Source organism: Oryzias melastigma, linkage group LG7 (assembly GCF_002922805.2).
Source record: "Oryzias melastigma strain HK-1 linkage group LG7, ASM292280v2, whole genome shotgun sequence".
NCBI lineage: Eukaryota > Metazoa > Chordata > Actinopteri > Beloniformes > Adrianichthyidae > Oryzias > Oryzias melastigma.
The window spans coordinates 24,663,333-24,688,330 of NC_050518.1; the positions used below are offsets into that span (position 1 = coordinate 24,663,333).

At 41.0% G+C, this 24,998-nt stretch overlaps 1 protein-coding gene and 1 long non-coding RNA gene across 4 annotated transcripts in view; one reads left to right on the forward strand and one right to left on the reverse strand.

Annotated features, from left to right (window-relative positions):
* Positions 1–5,578: 5,578 nt before the first annotated feature.
* Positions 5,579–24,998, forward strand: part of LOC112158911 (DENN domain-containing protein 2D) — a 23,932-nt gene continuing 4,512 nt past the window's right edge. Inside the window, exons 1-10 of one of the 3 annotated variants that reach the window (XM_024292602.2) lie at positions 5,579–5,723; positions 8,690–8,753; positions 10,601–10,687; positions 13,255–13,320; positions 22,061–22,165; positions 23,126–23,301; positions 23,837–23,949; positions 24,078–24,147; positions 24,211–24,288; positions 24,373–24,513. In XM_024292602.2, the coding sequence (XP_024148370.1) occupies positions 8,693–8,753; positions 10,601–10,687; positions 13,255–13,320; positions 22,061–22,165; positions 23,126–23,301; positions 23,837–23,949; positions 24,078–24,147; positions 24,211–24,288; positions 24,373–24,513 (897 nt within the window). In that variant the 5' untranslated portion in view covers positions 5,579–5,723; positions 8,690–8,692. Of the gene's footprint in view, positions 5,724–8,677; positions 8,754–10,600; positions 10,688–13,254; positions 13,321–15,724; positions 16,045–22,060; positions 22,166–23,125; positions 23,302–23,836; positions 23,950–24,077; positions 24,148–24,210; positions 24,289–24,372; positions 24,514–24,998 lie in introns of those variants that run through there. The other 2 variants (XM_036212911.1, XM_024292603.2) reach the window with 2 other exon arrangements.
* LOC112158931 lies at positions 7,920–14,037 on the reverse strand. Its single transcript, XR_002921387.2, has 3 exons — positions 13,535–14,037; positions 13,093–13,188; positions 7,920–8,705 (listed from the first exon to the last, which is right to left on the reverse strand). It is a non-coding gene; the product is annotated as an uncharacterized LOC112158931 (long non-coding RNA).

The following is a 24,998-nucleotide window of genomic DNA, read 5'->3' on the forward strand; positions in this document are numbered from 1 at the left end:
TTCGTCCAGTACTACATCTTGAATATAAAGAACCCCAAAGTGGTATTTTGATCCATTCATGCATTTAAGAGTCATCCTCTAAAAACCTGCAGTGTGCAGGAGCCCCTCCCATAAGCGAGAGCGGAACAACTGAACCAAAATGGCCACCATACCCGACAGTCACGATGTAAACATGTTAGAAATGAGGTGATCGGTGAGCCGCGGACAAATGTAGAGCATTAGATTGTCATGTTAGTCTAAGGAAACAATTGGTCCAACTGTTTACTTGTTAGAACGTTTATTTTAACATCACTAAAAAATGTATAACTCCCTTTTCTGTGCCTCGTTACGCGGCGTGCGTATGGGCTGCTGCCATGACGTCACCTTGAAGCTCTATTGTAGTTCCAACAGAATTCTCCTAAAAACAATGTCATAACACCACAACGATGAGACACAGAAACTCATTAAAATGGATATAATCTACTCTGAAAGGCAGAAGAAAATCATGGTTTGGACCCTTTAAGAAACCGGTGGCTGATTAACAGGTGAGAGTCAGCTGAGCGGCATCTGGGGAGTTAATTTAAGGTGGATTACACACCCCTCTGCATTTACCCGGACTTGGGACCGGCACAAGAAAGCACTAGATTGTCTGTTCTTGTGGTTGTATTTGTGTGAATGTGTGTGTGTGTGTGTGTGTGTGTGTGTGGGTGTGAATGTGTGTGTGTGTGTGTGGGTGTGTGTGTTGGGGTGTGCGGGGGTGTGTGTGAGTGTGTGTTGTATTTATGTGTGCGTGTAGTTGCGTGACAGACTGATGATCTCTCTAAACTGTTCCCATTTCATTTCCTACATGTGTACATACGTGTGTGTGGCGTGTGCAGCTGCATGTGTTTTTTTCCCATCAGCCCCCTCAAGTGTTTAAATGTTTTTTGGGTTTTTTTTTTTGTTTTACTTACTACTGTGCCTCAGCAATTTACATTAAAGAAAAATCCAATTTTAAAAACTAAAGACCATTACACAAACAGGAAATATATATATTAAACCTACTTACAGCCTAAACCCTCCCCAACACCCAAAACATAATAATGCATAAAAGTATTCACTAATAAGATACAAAAATAAATAAATAAATTTGCCTTCACAGACTAAACTTAGTGAGAGTGAATTAAAAAAGATCTACTCAAATGAGTAAAAACAGAAATAACATAAAATCATGTAAACATTAAATAAGAATATTCCTACATTTCAGCTAAAAGTCAGATTACAAAAGTAGGTCTTGAACCTCCCTGTAAAAACATAAACCGTCGCTGTGGTCCCTTTAGAATCAACTCAGACTTCTTAAAATTCACGCCAGAGTCCATCAACCTGAACATCTTCAGTAGACTCTTTGGCTAGTCAACGTTGTCTGAAACGTCCTCATCAAAGCCAGTGTTGTCTTCTTCTTCCTCTGACAGTAAAGAAGAATTTTCACCAAACAGAAAATCTTTAATAAAATCTGTTTTGTTTTGTACTCCAGCTTCATTATTGTATGAAACATCATCACCATCCTCATCAGACTCAATGTCTCTTTTTTCTCTGACACTGGAGAGGCTACATCAACCTGAACATCTGTAGTCGACTCTCTGTCTAGTCCCCGTTTCAGCATTATCTGAAACATCCTCTTTATCCCCTTCCAAGTCAATGTCCTCTTCTTCTCCTGACACTGAAGACAGCGAGCCTGCATCTCTGTGCAGAATGGATGCATGAACCTCTGCATGGAGGCTGTTGTTCCCACAAAGGCAGCATTGCTTTAAGAAACCTCGGAGGGTTCTTAATAAAAAGAGGAGGGAGTTCCACAGAAATGATCCAGAGGTGGTGAGACAGGTGAAGACAGACCTGTTGGAGCAGGGCTCTGCAACCTTTAACATCTAAAGACCATTCAGGTCCATTTTTTCCTGACCGCGACGCAGTAGGAGCCACAAAGTCTACCGCAATCTGTGGAAAAACAAACAGGGGTTTGTATTTATTGTTACAAATGTTTTTCAGATAAATAAAACATTTTTTTTTTAAATAGAAAGGAGTTTATAATTTTTGACAAAGGTTCACGTGACTTCCTTTCAAAATAAGACACCCTGTGTCACATAGAATACTGTCAAAGCAGCAAATCTAGCAGTACATAGTGTGACGTCGTGAGTGATTTAAGAATTAAAAACTGTGCACAGTTTAATGATCATCATTGGTGGATCTCAGCCAAAAATCTGTAAATCTAACTAAAATTAAACCAGAACTGCTTAAGTGAACCTTATACATTTTTGGACCAAATGTTACATTTAAAATCCTTGAATTTTGTTTGGTAATAGACAATCCGCCTCAGTGAGCCTTCTGGTTCTGGTTGTGCTTACACAAAAATGTATCAAAATGTTCAACTTCTTTGGTAAACTACTAACCCAAACGGCTTGATAGATTGCTGGAGCATTATGGGTATTGTAGTCAGGAGCCCAAACTCTTGTCTGTGTAGAAAGAGTACTGAACACCTGTTACACCTGTCATCCCCACTGTGTCCAATATCTGCCCCAAACCCATCACTGCAGTCCCCACTAAGAACTAGGTACATGAGGAGTTACACTACAGGTCATCAAATCTCAAATCCGTTTGAGAAATTGAAAAAATGTGTCAGTTTGTATTGCTGTGTTTCAAAATGTAGTATTTCTAAGTTCATATAAATGAAGATGAGAGCATTAAACACATGAAAAAGTGCAAATCCTGCAAAGCAGGTTTTAATGCAGACAAGGAGCTTGAAGAGTCCTTACAGCGCACGTGTCAAAGTCAAGGCCCGGGGGCCGGATCCGGCCCTCCAGATCATTTTATTGTTATTATGACCCGATGTTATCTTGTGCTCATATCTAACTTGTATAATTTTGTCAAAATATATTTTTTGGAGAGTAAAACCCTGAAAGTTATTTAAGGTTTAAGTTGATTTTTTCTGGAATAATATTCCTGTCTTTTTTTTCATAATTATGTTAAAAAGTTACGGTTTTAAAGTTTTAAAAATTGGCATTCTGCTAGATTTTGGACTATTTTGAAGTTCAGTTATACTTTCAGCTACATGCTAGCTGTTTCGGCTAACCTAAGTTTTTTTTTTTTTTTTTTTTGATTTTAAGCCTCATTTGGCATTTAGCTAATATTTTAGCTGACTATTAGCTTTAGCATCTTCAGCTAACAGCACTAGCATCTTCAGCTCCCAAATTCAGCTTACAGCATTCACACTAGCTATATATCTAGTTCATATTTATGTTAGGTTTTAAAGTTTTATTTTAGTTTTAGAGTGTTCAATAAACATTTATCCTGTTCATGTTCTGGATTCTGGCCCCTGCGATCGAGTTTGACACCCCTGTTATAGCGGCATGGATTGTTCAGGGCCTCGTAGGCCGCTGCAGTAGGATGTCTCCCATCCACTATCTCCAGGGTTAGGCTGATCCAGATGGCAGCTCAGACCAGATCATATAACTACTATTGCTGTCTGAGTGTTTCCAGATACGCCTAAATGTCCCCAAAAATGTTTTTTTCTTTTTTAAGCTGTTCTACTAAATAAATAAAGGTAGCCTTCTACCTGTTGCTGGTCTGAAATCCCTCTTGATCATCAAATGTCAGAAATAGATAAATTCTTGTCTGATCATGTTTAGCTGCATCTGTTCATTCCACATCACTTTTCCCTATTCTCAGGATGGAGGATCAAACATTATTTGAATTGAAACGGTTTATTTCCAGCAATCAGACAAGAATGCATGTACAGTACAATCAACAGAGGTTTACATCCATGTAAAGATATGTGATGGACCAGGACCTGTTGAAAACCCACTACTGAAAAAGCTCGGGTCTGTGACGCAGCAACTGAAGTGGGCGGGGCCAAAGTCTGTGTTCCAATTCTAAATCCGTCACTTCCAGACAAATAGATCCATGAACGTCTCCGTTCTCCTTGTCTGAGCTGGAGTCTGGATCAGTGATACTACTCGTCTTTTTGTTGTTGATGTTTCTATGCAAATGTTAGCTTAAACTTGTGCGCTGCTGTATGCTAGCAGGAAAGAATGTAAGCAAAGCAATGCTGAGAATTCAAAACCAGATTCAAATTTCTAACAAGTTCCTGCTGCTCTGCAGACAATTTCTCTAAAAATGAAACCGGCTTTTGGACTCAGTCTAGAAACTGCGTAATCTTCATAGTTCTTCCGTATGCTCCCACGATTCTGATGGTGGTCCAGTGACTCAGGAGGCTCCTTCTTCATTCCGTAATCACATCCAAGTTCTAAAGACAGTGAAGACACTTTAAAATGAGGGTGATGTGCGTTCTTTTGTTTGTGCGGGTCAGAACCAGCACAGCAGAGTTCTGGACCAGCTTCAGACGCTTCCAGATGCAGGAAAGTATCACATTAAAGGCAGAGTCCAATATGTGTCTTATATATGTGGTTTATATAGGCCACATTAGTGCAGGCAGCTGTGACTGCTTAGCAGGATCCATAGAAGAATGGGCGGAGTCACAGCAGCCTGCACAGGAGCAAAAGAAAAAAGTGAAGCAGAGCATGACACATAATTAGAAACCACAAATGTCTGTTTGTCTCTTTGGACAAAGTTTGGACATTGTTTTCCTAATCAATGCATTGATGTTGCATTTTATTTTTTTTATTGTTTTTCTGTCACATTCTTCCACCTGTTTTGTTTCATCCTTTTATTTTTTTAATCTCCTTTTACTTAATTGTTAGTTTAGGAATTTCCTGTTTTTCAACGTCTTGTGTTGTTTCTGCATCAGATGTTTTCTGCCTTTTGTTGTTTAATCTTCAATATTTGTATTATTTAATGTTATATTACTGTGTTTTATAAAAACCAAACATGTATTTTATGCAAACATGTTTCAGGGTTTACTTTTTGTTGAGTCATGTTTGTGTTAAAAGATTGATATCTGAGTCAACATTTATTTGTGTCGTCTTCAGTTCCTCAAAATGCTTTACAAGATTAAAGAAAGAAAAAGGAATAAAGTTCTCACAGACAGACACAATATAATGTAAAAACACATGAACAACATTAAGCAAAAACAAAACCACAAAAGAATTAAGAGCAGAGGAAACTGGTGGCAGGAAACAGTGAAACCGCAGACATGAGAGTAATCAGAATCACCACTTAACTTATATGAGGAATTAATTACCAAAGAAAAAGTGTGAAAATGAAGAGCAGATGATATTTCTCCATATAAAGGGACTATTTGAAGGTCCTAAAGGAAGAATAATCTGATTATTTAAGTAATCTGATGAAGTAATGGATTACTTCAGACTTTGGTTAGAACTCATCTGTAATAAATGACTGTTTAGAACTTGCTGCTGACGTAACAGAAACCTGATCTCCGTTCTGGATCCTTGTTTGACCTTGGAGCCGAAGGTGGTGCCGCTCCCCCCTGGCCTATAGGGGGCGTGTCTGCTCAGCTGAGCTGCTGCAGGTGACAGAGTGAGCTGCAGAGTCAACACAGCCATGACACACCTGTGGATAAACCGGTCTGGGCTGCAGAGCTGGCCCCGCTCAGACACGCCCCCTTTCTGTCACTGCCTCAACAGTGAAAGAGGAAACTCCATCCGGAGACTGAAGTCTGCTGCACCACTTCCTCGTACACGTGCACTTGCTGCCTCTGTGTGTGAGACGAGCGCCTGGAGCCGATCGCCGCCGCTCAGAGGCTCAGACTGCACATCCGGGCAGATCCGGGACCTGAGGGTCCTGCAGCCGAGGAGGTGAGTCAGCTCTGCTGGGCTTCAGCTCTTCTGTGGCTTCGCTCTGAACTGAAAGGAGAAGCAGCCTCTGAGATACCTGCACTTCAGCTGGGGTCATGTGACTCAAGGACATACCACTTCTTAGACCCTTTTGAGGGGCAGCTACATGGCTTTCATGGTTGGGGATCTTGTTATCCAGGAGATCAAGGAGTTTCTTTAACTTCTTGCTCATCTGAAGACCTCTGTGCTGACGCTTGAAGCAAGCTTCCTGAAGTCGTGTCAGGCTGCAGTGATGTGGAACCCTGACCTGTAACGGCTACCCGATCACTCTTAGATGACGTCACTTCCTCTGTGGCCAACATAGCAACACTGAAGCGTCCACACCATGATTTTCTTAAGCCTTTACATCGTTATATGTGATCATATATTACCTTTTGTTCACTAAAGAGTTACTTTTGTGAACTCTTTCCCAACCCAGAGATAAGACGCCTCGATCTTTGAGGCTCCGCCCCGTCCATTTCATGATGTCATCATAGATCCAACCTCAACAGCGTGTCTGCGTTTCTCCTACGAAAACAATGAGCTGCAGTGTGCCTCAATGTGGGCGGGATTAAACGCCATGAGCTCCGCCCACTAAATGTGATTCTTCTTCGTTACTTCAATTGCCAGCTTTTTCTTCCCATTTTACAAGTTTCCACTTGCAACGATTCTTCCTGAAAGGGGCTGTTCTCAACTTGTGACATCAGCACGTAAGAACCCGCTGGTTCTGGTGCTCAGACATGTGTGAACGGATCAGAACACCCCTGTTGTGTCCTTCTGCTCACCTGGCAGGTGTGCCTTAATTAGCACCTGCTGGGTATTTAAGACGGAGGAGGCCACACCAAGGCGGGGAGGGTCAGGAGCTAGTTGGGTTCTAGTAGCTGTGCTGCTGGTTTGTTTTGTTGTCTTCACCCGTCTCTGTCCTCAGCAGTCTTACACTGCTGGGTTTTGTTATTTTAGTTTGGACCTTGGTAGTCTTGGTTTGTGGGCTTTGGTTATTTGTTTTCTTTTGGTAGTTTTGGTTAGGAGGAGCTGCTGACTCCTGGTGGACATGTCTGGGTCAGCAGTCTCTCTGACTTATTTTATCTTTGGCCGAGGAGCCAATTCCCTTCGTTTTTCCTTTTTGTTTTAACCAGCACACTAATTATTTTCCCCTTTGCTTTTCTTGTTTCCCTTATTCAATAAACTGTGTTCCTTTTTCTCACTGATGTCCAGTTTTTGTTTTGGTCCCATTTTTGGTTTTACCCCAAGATTTGAGCCAGGTCTGCACATTGGGGCTGTAACAACCAATTTGGGGTTTTTAAAGTGAAGAATGAACAATTTGATACATTTAAAAGCTCAAAAAGTGGATTTTGGATTGTGTAGGCCAGGAGTGTCAAACTCAATCACACAAGAGGCCAAAATCCAAAACACACCTTAGGTCGCGGGACAAACAGGATAAACATTTATTGAAGACTCTAAAACTACATTTATAAAACTTTGAACTGGAAATAAAGCATTACCTGTGATAATGCTAGTGTGAATGCTGTTGAATTTGCTGAATTTGGCCGCTGAATATTCTAGTGCTGATAGCTATAAATGCTGAAATTAATAGCTGAAAACACTGAAGCTGATAGCCAGGTAAAATATATTAGTTAAAAGCAAAATTTGCCTGAAAAGCAAAAAAAAAAAAAAAAAAAAAATAGGTTAGCCAAAACAGCTAGCATGTAGCTGAAATATTTGCTAAACTACCAAATAGCCCAAAAAACCGAGTAAATGCCCAAATAGTCCAAAAAGCTAGAAGAATAAAAAATTTTAAAACTTAAGAACCTTTTCAAAATAATTATATAAAGAAGGATTTACGCAACTTTATAACATAATTATGAATCATAAAAAGGCAGGAATATTATTCCAGAATAAATCAACTTAAACCTTAAACAACTGTTTAAGGAGCAGATAACTTCACTTCCTCGTCCAGCTGACATCCGGATCAGAACCATACGGCTGGACATTACCCATATTGATGGACGTTTTTATGAAGATTTACACTAGCGAGACACAGAGCTATCAGAATCAGATGGGGGGGATCAGGGGTGGAGCTTCAAAAGCCACGCCCCCTCAGAGGAGAGGCTTCAGATCAACATGAAAAATAGCTTTTTAAGACTTTTGGTTAAAAACTTCATAATCGTAATTAAAACACTACGGGGAACATTTTATTGTAATAAAAAAATTGTCACTTTAAATGAATGAACTTTGTGTTAAATGTTAAACCGTATAAATTCATACAAAATGAGTCTCAGGAAGAAGAGTCTTCACTGAAGTGGAGATGGATGGAGATCCTCCAGAACAGGATTCCTTCAGATCAAGTGCAGCTTCAAATTAGAAACACTAAAGTGGGTCATCAGAGGAAGCTGCTGGAGGAGCCGCCGAGATCCAAAGACTGCCGTTTACAATCGGGTTCTGTCTTTTTGTGTTTGAGAAGCAACAGCAGGCGGGTTGAACCTGTCGCTTGCTCCTCCCACCTGCACCTTTCCCCCGACCTTTGACCCAGTGGAAGGCACACAGATCAGCCGCTCCCACACACTGCAGAGGAACAATCAGTGAACCTGAAGTTTAATGAACAACAAACAGGACAGAACGTCCACCAGGACCTGCAGCTTTGGCCCCGCCCACACCTCCCACTACGGGACGTGTGAAGCTGAGGGGCGGGTCAGCCTCAGCAGCGTGAGTCTGAGTGAGAGGATGCAGAGGAGAAGCAGCAGGTCTCAGGCGGATTCAGCTCCTTTTAAGGCCTGGAAGGATCGGACCGGTTCAGCCGTGATCCGGGTCTGGAGGAGCGTGCAGACCATAAATGAACATGGAGACATGGCTGCTCCCAAACCTTCGCAGCAGAGGACGGGGTTGGCTGGGGGGGCCGTCATGTTGGCGTCCTTTGAGCTGAAAAGCCTGTTCATCTTGTCTCCTTTCAGGACATGGAGCAGCAGTCTGCAGACACACGCAGGAGCTTCAGCTTCTCCTCGCTGAGAGTCAAAAGTGGGTCGGCTTCATTACAGCACACCTTATTAAAGACTCAAGAATACTGTGGAGTTCATCAAACACTGACTCCATTCATACGAGAACCTCAACACATTTTGGTTTTTGTGGAGTTCAGTTACAAACGTGGTTAGAAAGATTGTGGAATACTTGGTTTTAGACGACATTAACTACAGAGTTCAGAAAAATGAGCATTAAATCGTTTACGTATAAACACAGAAATATGATTAATAATAAATATATCCAAATACAAAAAAACTCTACTGTTTTTAAATGCATGCTTATAAAATGAGATTGTGTTCTTCATGTGAGCGTTTTTGGAAATAAGAATTACAGTGTAATTGTGACATAATGTACTTTTATCTAGGGCTCTAAACTTTAATTTTGGTTATACTGGGCAAAGGATTATTTTATTTTTTACTTTATTGTTAACATCAGTTTCTATTAAAAAAAAAAACTGTGCCAAAGGGCCATTAATATACATTGTACATCTATACAAACAGTATAGAAAAATGTAAACAAAGAAATAAAATAACATAAAATACCATGGATAGAAAATAAAAATGTCGTACAGTAGATTAATGAAAATATGATCAAATAAATTGCAGAGTTTACATTTTTAATATTTTTTTATTGAAGGGCTCAGGAACATTAATGATAATAAGTGACACAATTTTTCTTCTTATATGTCATTTCCAGATTTTTGTTACTTGTCTTATTTTGCTGCTACCGAGCTTTTTCAAATATCTGAAATAAATATTTTTGAACATTTTAGATCCCAAACTCCACAAGATCAGACTTTGTTCAACATATTTAAAGCTGTGTTAGCTATAGACCAGGAGAGTCAAACTCAATCGCACAAGAGGCCAAAATCCAAAAGACACTTAAGGTCGATAAACATTTATTGAACACTCAAAATTATATTTTAAAACTTTAAAATCATAACTTTGTAACATAACTATGGACTAGATATAAATCATTACCTGTGATGATGCTGTACGCTGATGATGTTAGTGCTGATAGCTGAAAATGCTGAAGCTGAAAGTCAGCTAAAATATTAGCTTAATGCCAAAATTAGCATAAAAAACCAAACGAAAAAACAACCAAAACAGCTAGAATACAGCTTTAAAAAAAAGCAAAACTTCAAAATATCCTAAAAAACTGAGAAAAAAAGCCTAAATTAGCCAAAACAGCTAGCATGTAAATATTAGCTAAACTCCAAAATAGCCTAAAAAATCTTAGTAAAAGACAAAATAGTCCAAAAAGCGAGCAGAATGACAATTTTTGTAACTTTAAAACTATAACTTTTTTAACATAATTATTAATTTTAAAAAAGGCAGAATATTAGTCCAGAATAAATCAACTTAAACCTTAAATAACTTTCTCCATAAAAATATATTTGGTCAAAATTATACAAGTTAGAAAAGAGCGCAAGATAACATCGGGACATTAATAACAATAAAATGAAGTGATCTGGAGGGCCGGATCCGGCCCCCGGGCCTTGACATGTGTGATTTAGACATTGACAGAAAGAGACCATTCATTATACAGGCTTCTTTTAAAGAGAGACATGTTTACATTATAGATTATTAATTTCAAACTGGTGAAAACCGACTTTATAAACAGCATTAAAAACTCACTTTAATTAAAGAATCATTATTAGACAGAGGGTTTACCGGTAATTTACAAACTTTGTTATTAACTGTTTGATTGACCAGAAACTTTAAAGACAGACGTCATTTTTACAGACTTTGTTGAAAACAATCTGGTAAAGCAAAATTTATTTTAAAGAAGTTGAATGAAAATGGACTTTATTAACATGTTATCCTCATTCTAATGTTCTGCAGAGAGACACAACAGTGAAGAGGAGGGGGGCTTTTTCCGCAGGAGGGGGCTGCGCTCGTTTTCATCTGCGAGGGAGTCCACCAGGACAGGTGAGAACACCTTCTGTCCCGTCTGTGTTCGGATGAGCCCAGCGCCGTCATCAGGCCAACGTGACAGAAACGCTAGAGAAGGAGGTCACAGAGACCCTCTGAATCCAGATGTTCCAATCTGCTGCCCAAAAGTCCAGAAGAACCTCTGCTGCCACAAGCAACCAGAACAGACCTGATTACCAACAAACAAAAGCCGCCGTGAACGTCAACCTTCACAGCTCTGCAGACTCCTCCCTCCATGAGACAGAGGCTCCTCTCAGAATCTGAGACTTAGAACCAAAAATCAAAAGACTAAAATGCAAACAGAGCAAACGGAGCGCCTCACTTCTGCTGTTACCGCCTTTGAAAGTCCCGTGAGACGGCTCACGTGGAATACTGTGAGCGCGTCCTGACGGCCTCAAACAGCAGAAGTCTGATGCACATCTTTCACTTTCACACACTTCTCTTCACCACTTCCTCCTGCTGCACCCCCCCAAAAAAACTGCTTTTGCCAATTTATCTCGGTGGCTTCATCAATCTGCAAATCCACAAACAGACTTATATTTAAGGCAAAACTTTAGGGATTTTTTTTTTATTTTCAGGTATTTAAAACGATCCACTTTTTGAGCTTCTAATTGTCTTATACTGTTCAATCCTTACAATAAAAAATCCCAAAGTGATATTTGGATCAGTTCATGGATCTCTGTGTAACCCTCTAAAACCTGCACTCTGAGCACCAGCCCCTTCCAACCGAAAAGAACAAGCAGGTTCTCACCAGCTGATGCCACAAAGTGAGAACCGCCCCTTCCAGGAAGAGTCTGTGTTAATAGCTCCGCCCCCAGGCTAACACACATCTTCTCCATGAAGTTAGCGGTGATCATCTAAAAGCTTTCATTCTTAAATGTGTTGTATGCACATCCATCTCTGTAAAAGTTCGGATGGTGTTTGTTTTTGTCAGCCAAAAACAAGATCGACAAAAACTCTAAGATGACGTCATGATGTCATAAGGAGCGAAAGGCGGAGCCTCAGAGATGGAGGGGACTCACTTCTGGGTAGAGCTCACAGAACGTAACCCTATTACATAAACAGTTTAATCTTTAGAGTTCCAAAGGGGAAATGTGATCATACATATCACATGTGTCAAAGTCAAGGCTGAACGTTTTCATAACAAGATTTCAGAAATTGCTGAAAGTGTGATTGAGATTTTACAAATCAAAAAACATAAAGAATAAATAAGGAATTAGAAAGAGAAACAGGATCACTATAGTGTGAAAGTACATGTCAAAGTCGAGGCCCAGGGGCCGGATCCGGCCCTCCAGATCATTTTATTGTATTGTTATTAATGACCCAATGTTATCTTGAGCTCATTTCTAACTTGAATAATTTTGACAAAATATATTTTTAGAGAGAGTAAAATATTGAAAGTTATTTAAGGTTTAAATTGATTTATTCTAGAATAATATTCCTGCCTTTTTATTATTCATAATTATAGTAAAAAGTTACAGTTTTAAAGCTTTAAAAAATTTGTTAAAGAGTGTTCAATAAATGTTTATCCTGTTCGGCCCGAGATCTAAGGTGTGTTTTGGATTTTGATCCCCTGTGCTATTGAGTTAGACACCCCTGATATATATGGATATGGATATTTGTTATATATATATATATATATATATATGGATATCAATATACTCTTTAAAGCTTCAAATAGAAAGATAAAGACCTTTAAGACATTAAAACAGGTTAAGACATGATTTAATTTATATGTAAATAGAGGGATTTATTCTAGTCTGCTGCACATCAAAAGGTTGCTGGAAGTTATTTTTCTGATAAATCCAAGATATAGTTTTTTGATCTAGAAAGGGTTGTTTGTTTTTTCTAAATATTAATTTAATGTTTTTATACGAGTATGATAATGACTTCTAGGAAGACGGTGAGAAACTAAAAGTGTTCCTGATAGTTTTACCTCCCAGGATCCTTTTCCACAAACATTTTTTATTTTATCGTTTCAATTATAAAGTAGATATTCAGGATTTTTTTTTTTAAGATAAAGTGAAAACATGACAGAGGAGGCAGCGCTGGCCCCTCCCACAACAGCTTTTACTCATTCGGACCAAATATTTCTAAATATCTGAGCAGATGCTTCACATGACACTCGTGTGTTTTTTAATTAACCATCTGCAGATTGTTAAAGTTAAACTTCTTATTACACTGATGTACCAACAAATGCATGTTTTTATCAGAGCAACCCTGAGGGGGAGGCCAATGTAAACACCGGTTACCATGGAAACAGGAAAACTTCCTTCTGTCAGACACAGAACTTTTCGCACATTTTCATCAGAGGCAGAAAGAAGATATTCACAAAACTGAAACGGCAAAATACTTGAAGAATAAAAGTCCTGCCGCTACATCCGTGTTTGGGTCCAGAATACCTCCAAGTTCTGGAGTGGATTTTAGATCCTTCAGCAGAAGGATCAGCTCGGCTGGTACACTGCTGGTTTCAGGTCTCCCTCCATGAAGGCTCCTCTCTGGAAAAACAAAATGAGGGGGGGTCGTGTTCAGATCATGACCGGATCTTTTTGTTTGGCACACAGAATCCCCCCCAGAGGAAGATGTTGCTCCACACCGGAATCCCTCTGGAGGCCTGCGGACGGAGTCAGGTATGTGAGCAGAAACATGTTCTACGGGGAACCTGGAGTCCGCTGGACTCAGAGGAAGACCTGATCAGACGATGTTTGAAGCATTCTTCTACAGGAACCAGGAAATGGAGAAGTTCCCACGGCTGTGGGTTAGAACAGCTTGTTTCCTTTTTTCTTTGAGTTTGAACACAACTTTTGTTTTGTTTCCTTCTTCTTCAAGCTTCTATTACCGCACCTCCTAACCCTGAAATCCAATCTGCTTCACTTTGCTCCTCTTGATCAGCTCGGTCACTCCCTGAAACCGGTTCCTGCTGTGCTTTGTTGGCTTCTTGTGGTTCTTCATGTGACGTCTGCCACCGTAAAAACGCTCCATCTGTAGATCCAGAGGAGTCTGGTCTAGTCTGCAGCTGGGGGGCATCAGAAACGCAGAAGCAGCTCAGGTGTAGAAGAAACAGACTGTTTACAGACCTGCAGACGGTTCTGGAGTCGCAGGAACCTGACCCAACAAGCAGCACCAGTCTGGAGAACAAACGTGTCTGCTCTGCAGCTAACCCGATGTCATTCTAACCCAGAGGATTAACTCACGCTAGTCTGAATATCCAGTAATCCCGTTTCACACCTTCTCCTCATAAATCTGCAACCTGCGGCTCCGGAGCCATAAGTGGCTCTTTGGCCCATTTTTCCCGCTCTTTGATTGAAGAATCAAAACGTGCTTTTAATTTTACATTTAAAGGATTTTTTGGACTATACATCACATCTACCTAAACAAAACGGTCAAATAAGTCAAACTTTATTCAATTCATTTACAAACAGGTTAAGCTCCAGACTACAATACCCATAATGCTCCAGCAATCCATCAAGAGATTTGAGTTTGTAGTTTACCAAAGTGGAACATCTTGACAGATTTTTGTGTAAGAACAACCAGAATTCACACTTAAGGCGGATTGTCTATTACCAAACAAAATTCAAGGATTTTAAATGTATCATATGGTCCAAAAATGTATAAGATTCACTTAAGTAGTTCTGGTTTAATTTTAGTTACATTTACAGATTTTTGGCTGAGATCCACCAATGATGATCATTAAACTGTGCACAGTTTTTAATTCTAAAATCACACACGACGTCACACTACCTACTGCTAGATTTACTATTCTATGTGACACAGGGTGTCTTTTATTTTGAAAGGTCAAAAGTTTGTCAACAGTTATAAACAGCTTTCTATTTAAAAAAAATATTTTTTTATTTATGTGAAAAATGTGTAACAATAAATACAAACCCCTGTTTTGTTTTTCCACAGGTTGTAGTAAGACTATAATCTGGGTCGCGGTCCGGGAAAAATCGACCTGAAAGCTCTTCAGATGTTAAACTTTGCAGAATCGTGTCATAAACGTTTTTTTCACGCATCACATTTGGAATTCAGGCAGCAGCCTCAAACAAAAACGTGGAGCTTTCCCTCTTATTTCTGAGGAGACCCAGCATGGACAGTATACAGACATGGACAGAGTGGCTATGACATCACCCATAGATCAGACTTACTTACGGTTCCAGTGAAATAAAACCGGTTCAGTCGCTATTTTTCCACAACGCCGACGTGACTATTTCCATGTAATGTTATAAAATACGTTCACCAAGAGATGATTTTATTTTTTTTCTGTTACTTGACTGCTTTTATTTTGAAAGCTGAAACCACGTGTCTCGACAGCTGCTCTGAACATTTTCACTGAACCAAATCATTCCTGTTTTTACTGTTATCCCCTAAAATATCCTGTAAAACAACAAGTAAATCTATCCTGGGAAGTGATTGAAATTCCTCTTTGATTAATGTAAACAACATGAATTTCTATCAGCTTTTGTGCTGATCGCACTTAAAATACGTGGAAATAACAACAACCAAAATAGAACCTGTTATATCTCCTCAAATGAAAGGTTAATATTTTGAATAAAACCTCAAATATTGGAGGATTATTTAAATTAATATTTACATAATTGTAAACGATCTAAGACAAGAAATGAAAATACAGTTGGGCAGAACATTCATAAAATAAATATTGTACATTTTTCTCTTGAAATTGGTAAGATTACCTTGTATTATTTGCGTTAAACTGTGTTAACAGCGTTCAGCTGTCAGCGTTTCTGTTCTAAATCCGAACACCAGAAGTAACTTTTCATTTTTTTTGCCCTGCTGTCGTTTTGTGTGACGTCGCCGTGAAAAAGGTTTATTCTGACCAATAGAATGACAGGAACAGCTGTTTATTTCTCAGTGGAAGTCTATGGGATTTTGGCTTCTTGGAGCCAACAGGTACTTCCTGTTTGGAACGTGAGGGGGAGGAGTCACGCTGTCCAGTTTTTATATACAGTCAGAGGTTTCTCCTCTAGCGCCCCTAGCGACTTTGCTGCTCCTCTACTGAGACTTTCAGCAGATTTTTAACTGAGATCATTTATATCAGAAAAACATAACAAAATAGATCAAAACAAATCACAAATCTTCAGTTGTTATAGTCGGATGACGTCATGTTTGGCTTCATGATATTGTGAAAAGTCAACAGCACCATGTGACTTCAGTGTAAACCCGCTCCTCACACTTTTCCGCGCCGGACTTGAACGCAGCACAGCGGCTCCGGGCAGGCAGCGCCTCGCGCCGCACAGCGGTTCCGGTGCCGCGCGGCTGTGAGCTCGTGTGCGGGGCCATGAGCGACGCGGTGAAGCGGCGGAGGAGAGGACAGAAGGAGGGGAGGAACCGATGGAGTGAGTGATGCGGTCCATGTCTGAACCTGACGGTTCCGCTCAGCCTGGTTCGGGTCGTTTGGGTTTGGACTCGTGTTTGAACAGAACCTGTTTCTGTCTGAACTTTGAGGGAAATGTTTGTTATTCTGAGCTTTAAGAACTTTTCATGGTTCCGATCTGCTCGAACTGCAGAGGAGAGCTCTTCTTCATAGAGATGTCAGGTTCTGGTTCTGGTTCTGGTCGAGATCGGGTTCTCTGACCTGGACGGGGTTCGACCTGCGTGCTGTGGAGGATCAGGATGAGGATCCGTGGATTCCTTCCTGTCCCTCAGAGTCGGTGGTTCTCTGTTGGAACTTGTCGAGGAGCCGCGGGCTCTGCGGCGCGCGCCCACAGACCTGCGCGCGCGCGCATGTTTCTGCTGCTCAACTCGAGATGCAGTTTGTCTTTTCCTTTCTTTTCTTGCTTTTTTTTTGGGGGGGGGGGACTATAAAAAGAGAACAACAGCTGAACTCATCAGAACCTTCAAACCTTCATCTCAGTTTCTGTTTGAGGTGGTCACGTGGTCTGATAACACCTTTTGACTTCCCACCAGCTGGAGCTCACCTTAGTTACTTTTAATTGATTGATTTATTAGGGGCATTGATGAATATCTGTTCAGTCATAGATGTAAATGTACCAGATTGTGGCAACAATGTTAATTGTGTGAATGTTTAGCAAACATTCACACTATAGTGTTTCTCTGCTCCTTTTTAGACACAAACTCAATCACACTTTCAGCGATTTCAGCAATCTTGATATGAAAAAGTTCAGCTCATTCAGGACATCACTGCTTTTACTTTTGGTTTTCATTAACTTTATAATTGTAGAAATATTGAGCAAATTATGCCCCATAGAAAATGAATGAGAAACCGCTCTAATCCTTTAAAAACTTCGAGTACTTTGAAACTTTGTGTAATTCTACATCCTTTCAGATACTCCATTACAACTTTAAAATGTTCAGCCACTACTGGGTTTTTAGGGTAATGTGGAATTTAGCCTTTTATTTAGCAACATGATAGATGTTTTTTGCTAATTTACAAATTTTTCTAGTTTTTAGGCTAACTTGGAGTTTAGCTAATTGTTTAGCATTATGTTAGCTATTTTGGCGAAATTAGTCATTTTTCCTGTTTTTTGGCTGTTTTAGCATTTAGCTAATATTTTGGTAAGCTATCAGCTTCAGCGTTTCAGCTTTCAGCTCGAGCATTTTTAGCTATCCGTTTCAGCATTTTCAGATATTAAGTTACACCTTCGGTGGACATTCAGCTTAAAGCATTCACATTTGCTTTGTTGCAGGTATATCTAGTTTACACAGTGGCGGGCCGTCAGGGCCTGCAAGGCCTTCTCTGCTGGCCTAAAAATATCTGAATCACAGACTGATATTAATTATTATTTATTTCCGTGAATACGTATTCTATAATTCCAAATGCTCTGTCTTCGTCCTTTCATTGCTGTCTCCCTGGTTGCGCTGCTTCCAGACGTGTATTTTCCTATTTAAGCATTAACCAATCACATTGCAGCACCATTTGTTGCTAGGGTCAAAGAAATCTGCCTGAAGGCCTTCACAATCAGTTCTGCGGGCCCTGTAGCATAAAATACTTGTCGACCAAACTGTTGCTTCAACCAATCAGATCTGGAGGAGACCACGTGATAGGCCAGCTAGCTGGCCCACGGAAACGTCAGGATTTTCACGCGCTGTGATTGGATAATCGGAGAGTGTACTAGGAAGAGCCGGTAAACTGAATCCGTAGCGACCCTCACAGGCAAATAAATCGAATTTAATAGCTGGTTTGTCAATCCACAATGGCTGAAGGAGGAGAAGAAATGGATTTGGTTGCAGACTTACTGTCAAAGCCGTTTTCAAGACGGACTTTTCAAGAAAAGCTGGACATTGTTAAAAGGGGTCGGGCAACTCCGAAGCTAGCAAGCCCCGTGTCCACTGCTTCTGTTGAACGGACATTCTCAGCCCTGAAGCGAATTAAAACTTATGCCAGAAATACGTCAGGGCAGGCTCGACTTTCAGCATTAGCTTCCATGGCGATAGAAAAGGACTTCTTGATGGAACTAAAACGCACGGATAATCTGCACGACAGAGTGATTGAAATCTTCTTGAGGATAGAAAGGATGGATTTTGTGTACAAATAATCCGGATTTTTGGTGAGTAAAATTTTGCTATATACCTAAATATTATTGCAATTTTATCAGGTTATTTTTTATGCTTTTTTATGTGTGTGTGGCAGCTGTACCTGCAGTAGAAGTTTTATTGCCATAAAATAGTTATTGAGGGTTGGGTTGATTCAGATGGAGCACTACTGAAGGCCTAGGTGTGAAATGCACGGCCCGCCACTGAGTTTACATCTGTACTCTCTCCTCGGGCACACAGAGAAACCAGGACAATACTTTTCTCAGACACACTATGAAGGTGAACTATTTAAAAAATAGGTCAAATATAAATAAGTTACAGAGATCCAACAAACTAAAATGAAATAACAGATTCTCCTCACAGCGTGTTTGAAAAATGAACAAAGATGACACACATAGAGATTAAAGGAAACTATAAGGAAAATACAAAACACAGAAACTAATTTAAAACAAGTAACAAGTAGAAAGAATAAAGAAAAATATGAGCATTTGAATTTGAATGAAACAAAACTGTTAAAACGTTTGTTTTTTGGATTTTCTTTTAAATAAAGTACAAAGAAAAGTAGATGATAATGAAACTATCCTTTTGGTAAACTGAGTTTAGAAGAGATGAATGCTGGAGGAGTTCACGTTCAGATTAGAAATCTTTCATGAGGACTTTTTCCTGAACGTCTCCAAAGAACTTCTACAGAAAATCCTCCATTTTCAGGTTGGAACATAAAGTCTGTTTTATGTTTCTAACATGTTCTTGTAGCATTTTCTAACGAAGAAGGACATCTATAAAGAAGTTAAGCTGAAGTATTTAATCAGATTGTTGAGAATCAGGAGCAGAACTCAGAGGTGAATTTCTGAAGAACTCCTGCTGCTGTTTCTTAGGAAACAACAGGTTTTAGGCTAAAACGTCACTGAACAGCTGAACAGATCAAAAGATGATTGGAGCGGGACCTGAGGCTCTGTTTTCTTGCCAAGTCAAACTCCGAAGGCGACGAGGAGGCTCTCTGGTTGGGGGCTTGGACGGTGGCGGTGCATGCTGCCATTCCTGCTCCCTGAGGTTCCCTGAAAGCAGCACGAGTTCAGGCGTCCCTGCGTGCCGGCACTCGTCTGTGTTTGGAAAACTACCTCTGCTTTGAGCTCGTCTGGCATGGTGCAGCTTAATGTGAGCGGGGTTTTTCCTGCTGCACCTGAACGCAGCGCAGCGAGGACATTCCTTCCCCTGGGTTTTCAGATAAACAGCTGATTTGTCTGCCGGTGGGGGGTGCAGACACAGCGATGGCTCCCGTTGGACAGGCAGCGTCGGGCTCTCAGGCTGTGATTGGGAGCTGGGTTCATCCTGAGTCAGACATTACTTCAGCCTGACAGGTTATGAAAACAAGCCTCCGCTCAGGAATCCCATCCACACGCTTCCAGCAGACCAGCCTGAGCTCAGAGTTCAGGGTCAGCCTCACGTTTGACCTCGATCCTCTAAAGCAGGAGAGTCAAACTCAGTCACACAACGGGCCAAGATCCAAAACACACCTCAGGCGGAACAGGATAAACATTTACTGAACACTCTAAAACTACATTTTTAAAACTTTAAAAAGTAACTTTATAACAGAATTAAGAACTAAATATATAGAATTACCCACAATAATGCTAGTGTGAATGCTGTAAGGTGAATTTGGCCGCTGAAGATGCTAGTGCTGATAGCAGAAGATGATGATAGCCGGCTAAAATATTATCTAAATGTCCAGACAGCTTCTGTCCAGAAGACTCATTGTTCTAGAAACAGTCTGAGATGATTCCATGGAGTCTTCCTGCTGCATCAGAAGATGGTTTACTGTGGTCATAGAGGGATGGACATGGTCAGCAACAGGTAGACTGTGGTGTTGGAACCATGATCAACTGGTACTAAGAGACCCAAAGTGTACCAAGAAATTATCCTCCACACCATGATACTACCACCACCAGCCTGAACCGTTGATACAAGGCAGGATGGATCCATGTTTTCAATTTCTGACCATCTGAATGTGGCGGCAGAAATGGAGACTCATCAGACCAACGACCACGTTCAAAGTCGCTTCAATCTCCTTTCTTCCCCGTTCTGATGCTCGGTTTGACCTGCAGCAGATCGTCTGGACCACGTCTACGTGCCTTAATGCATCGAGTTGCTGCCGTGTGATTGGCTGATTGAAATATGCATTAACTAGCAGTTGATTTGTAACACTTTTTACTGAAGTAGATTCAGCTCTAAAGGAGCCCAGCTCTTTGTCTCCCAGGTGTGTGGAGAACGCTTTCACTGCAAAGACGTGATTTCTGCTGAAACACGAAGGTTCAAAAAGGGTTCATGATGTTTCTGAAGGAAGATCTGAGAGTGAAGCTAAAGCTTTGGTTGTTTTCTGAAAGATCAGACAAAATCATCAAAGTGAAAATAAGATTTGAGGAAACAAAGAGCTGAATTACCCATTAAGAGCACGGTGAGGTGTGTTTCTGGATGGAATCGAGCTGAAACGAACCTTTTCTTTTACACATATCACTCTGATGGGTTTCCAGTTATCTCTCCCCTAACTCATCCTGGAATGCCAAATTCTGGTTGAACGAACTCATCTGAGGGTTTCATTTACAGGTGACTCAATGATGCGGTCTGTCAGCAGGACTTTGTCCTCCTACATCAGAGGTCGGCGACCTTTGAGCTAATTTTCTACTGATCACAGCCTAGAAGGAGCCGTAGTCTTACTTTAGTCTTAAAGACATTTGGATTTACATTCATTACCTTATTCTTTAATAATACATCTGATTTTAGCCTATTTTTGGCATAAACAAAAGTAAAAATATAAAAGGAACGTAGCATCTCTCAAAATATGATTTTTATTTTGTTCATTTTTTTGCATTTGACAGAAACTTAAATAACTTATTTTCACAATAAAAGCTGCTCTGTGTCAAACAGGATCATCTCAGTGCAGCTAGTAACCAATGTTGTGCAGCATAAGATAATATGTGGTTTTAACTCTTTAAAGATCAAACTTTTTACCAAAGTTTTGCTTTGCATATAAAATCTGTTCATTCTGGAGGTAGAGTTGATCAAACAAGACGTCTTCAGGTCAACAGGATGTAAAAACCTTCATAGTTTATCATCTATGTGAACCTCAGACATCAATTTATAAATTGAACTAATGTAAATTAATCTATAAAAGTTGCTTTAACTGAGATAATGCAAAATTCAATGTTTTTTGCTGAAAGTAGTCGCTGAAGATGCTGAAGGTTTTTGCTGAAAATGGTGACGGAATTGACTTTAATTGCTGAAGGGATTTGCTGAAAATGCAAAAGCTATTTGCAAAATGTTAAATTTGCTAAAAGACTGGAAATGTTGTTAAAGAACTATGAAGGAGCGCTGAAGTTCTGAACTTCTAAAAAAAAATTGTAGTAATACTGCTTAAAAATCACTAATACATGGCAATTTTGCAAAACAATGTAGTGATAAAATGAGCTAAACTCCAAAATATTCCACAGTGAATAAAATTTGCCAAAAACGTTAGCCTAAAGCTAAAATATTAGGTAAACTCCAATTTAAATAAAATACTATAAAATATTAAAATATAGCCCATGAATACATTTAAAGGATTGCTGCTAATCTAAGTAAAAATACTGAATATTGAATATTCTATCGTTCATTTCCTGTGGGGCATATTTAACTCAATATTTCCAAAACTCTAAAGTTTATGAATACCAAAAGTACAAGCAGTAAAGTCCTGAGGAGCTGAACGTTCAAAGACTCGATGAGTGGTTCTCTGTGCAGCAGCAGGTTCCTCGTGATGACAGGAAGTGGAGGGACGTTCTGGTTTGTGGCTTCTGTTCTGACGGGCTCTGGTTCTGTTGTCCTCAGGTGCCAGCCCGGTGTCAAACGAACACGACGATGGACCGCAGGGGGCCCTCAAGCGGATCAGCACCATGTGGTCGTCCTTCCGCAGGGGCAGACGAGAGCGAGGCAGTGAGTGCTCCCTTTGCTTTCTCCTGCGGGCTGCACAGGAAGTGGGAGTGTCCTCACTTCTCGCCGCATGATTGTGTTTGTTTGTGCTGATTTGCGTTCTGTTAACTTGATCCCGGGCAGAACCTGGTCATTGATTGTGTAATGTGTTACTGGTGAGATCAAGACGAACCTCAGAGTGGAAACAGAATAATCAACTCATTTATCAGAAACCAGCAGGACAAGTCTGCTGTGGAGCGCTACCACCTCTGAGGGCAAACAGGGGCTGAACGGCGGGGGGGGGGGGGGGGCAGGTCATTGGACTCTTTTACAGCTTTAATCAAACATGTTATCAGAGCTGCTGCTCTTTTTATCAGGATGAACTTTGATTCTCTTGTTTGTTTTAGCTGCTCCAGCTTTCATTCACTGAGCTCCTGCTAGCCTGACCCCCCATGTATAAAAACGGAAGAAAATGGGAATGTCTCCAAATGAGTTTCTGTTTTCCCATCGGCATCAAACACACCATGAAGGCGGTTATCCTCTGACTCGGCGTCAGACGTGTTAGCATGACTCGTGAGTCGTGTCTGTGACAGCATGAATTCAACAGCTAAAGCCTGCTGTCAGTCAGCCGGGGGGGCGTGTTTGAGATTCAGTCAGTGTTAATAAATCACCACGATGCGATACGCAATGCATGGTCACGATATCGATGATATCGCGATACTGCAATCATTGGTAAAATCATCCCTAATAACTCTACACAGAAGAACACACATTTATTTTTTAGCTAAAACACTATCATTACAAGATGTTGACAGTAGTAAACATGAACAGCAGAGCCACTACTTAGTGCAAAATTGTTGTAAAAAGAACAAAAATTAAATTATTGAAGTAGCTGCCAGGAACATTAGTGCAACGCACGCATGGACTCACATCCATCCAGACCAGAAACCATGAAGATCCAAATCTCTCTGCATTCCTCTACAGAAGTCGAGGAGCCAGAGCTCACAGAACCGGCAGGCCCGACCGCTGCAGACAGCGCCTCCCAGCAGCACCGGTACGCCAGCGGACAGTACTTCTTTGAGTATTTGGTGGTGGTCAGCCTCAAGAAGACCAAGGACGGCAACAGCTACGAGCCTCAGATCACCTACCAGTTCCCGAAGGTGAGATCTATAGACCCATGCACGACTGACAATGCTCCAAGTCATGTGACCTAATGGTTTGCTTTGGGCGGATTTAAGGATGATTTTTCAGGTCCTCGCCGTCTTGGTTGAAAGTGACATCCTCAAAGCCTGTACTTTCCAGATCTCTGCTACACAATAAAATGAACAGTATCCCGCCTTTACTTAGCAGTAAGCAGACAGTCTCCTGCAGACCGGCGGACCAAGCGGGTTAAGAAAATGGATGGAAGTTCAGGGCGGAAATCTTCGCATCTCGCCGCCATTTTGTATTCATTTTTCTACTCTTTGATCTAGTCACTGAAAACGTCACGTTCCCAAAGCTGAGTCTCTGATTGGTTGACGGGCTACGCCACGCCCACCACCATTAACTTAACATTGAAGCTTGACGCCTCCACCGCGCCGGCTGTGTGAATAAGACTCTGTTTGAGCTGCTGTCCTCTGGGTGAAGAAGCTCTTCAGCTGAGATGTGGTGAAACTGACGGAGAAGAAGGTCTGACGTCTGATCCGTGTCCTTCAGAGAGACGGGATGGTGAGGAAGCAGAAGGAGGAAGAGGAGAAGACGTTAAAGGCCATCACACTCTTCTGTTTCCCAGAGGGCATCAGCTGGGCTCCTTTGACAGAATACTGCAGGTACGGTGAACCTAAACCACCAGGTCTAACTCAGAAATAGTGATGACACAATGTTACCAAAGTGTTTTAGAAAACAGACTTTGAAGCAGGAGTCTACCTGGCTGCCATTGAGCTGCATGTTGTTTCAGTGAGACCTTCTCCTTCGTTCTGACGGAGATCGACGGCAGCCGGAGGAACGGCTACTGCAGGAGACTGCTGGTCAGTGTCGGCTCTGCCGGGCGTGTTTTGTGAAGATTGTCTCTCACACTTTTCCGTCTTCAGCCAGGAGGTAAAGGAGCTCGCCCCCCGGAGGCGTACTGCATCATCAGCACTCTGGCCTGTTTCGGCCTCTTCTCAAAGGTCAGCGTTTCTCCTGTTGCTGGTGTTAGCGGGAGGTCGGGCGTGCACGACCCATCCTCAGCATGTCGTCCTACGTGCACACAGATTTTTGATGAGGTGGAGAAGCGGCGGCAGATCTCCATGGCCATGATCTACCCGTTCATGCAGAAACTGAGAGAGGCGTCATTCCCAGCTCCAGGACACACGGTGGAGATCAAGAGCTTCATCCCAGAGTCGGGAACGGAGGTCAGCGGTCGCTCATACACACACAGAAACACACACCAACAGACTCACTAACACACCTACACAAACAAACACACCCCCACAAACAGACACATACCAACACACCCCCCCACACACACACACACAAAGGTACTCAGACACTTGTGTTTTGGTGAATTCCAGACTTTGTGGTTGGACAAACAGAGAAAGCTTTTAGGGAAGCAGACGTTTCAAATCTCCCCACAGGATCACATGAGGGGAGATCCATCAGATCATCTCTGTCACACAAAAACGTTTCACAAAGGGGTCTAAAGCTTAGCCACATTATGAAATCTGATCCAAATCTGTCATTAACTCTTTTAAAGTCCCCCTATGACCATTTTTATATGTATAAGAAACGTTCCCATTAGTGTTTTAATGATGATTATGAAGTTTTTAATCAAAATAGCATGACCTTAATGTCTTAAACGACATTTTTCATGTTGATCTGAAGCCTTTGTTTCCAAAAT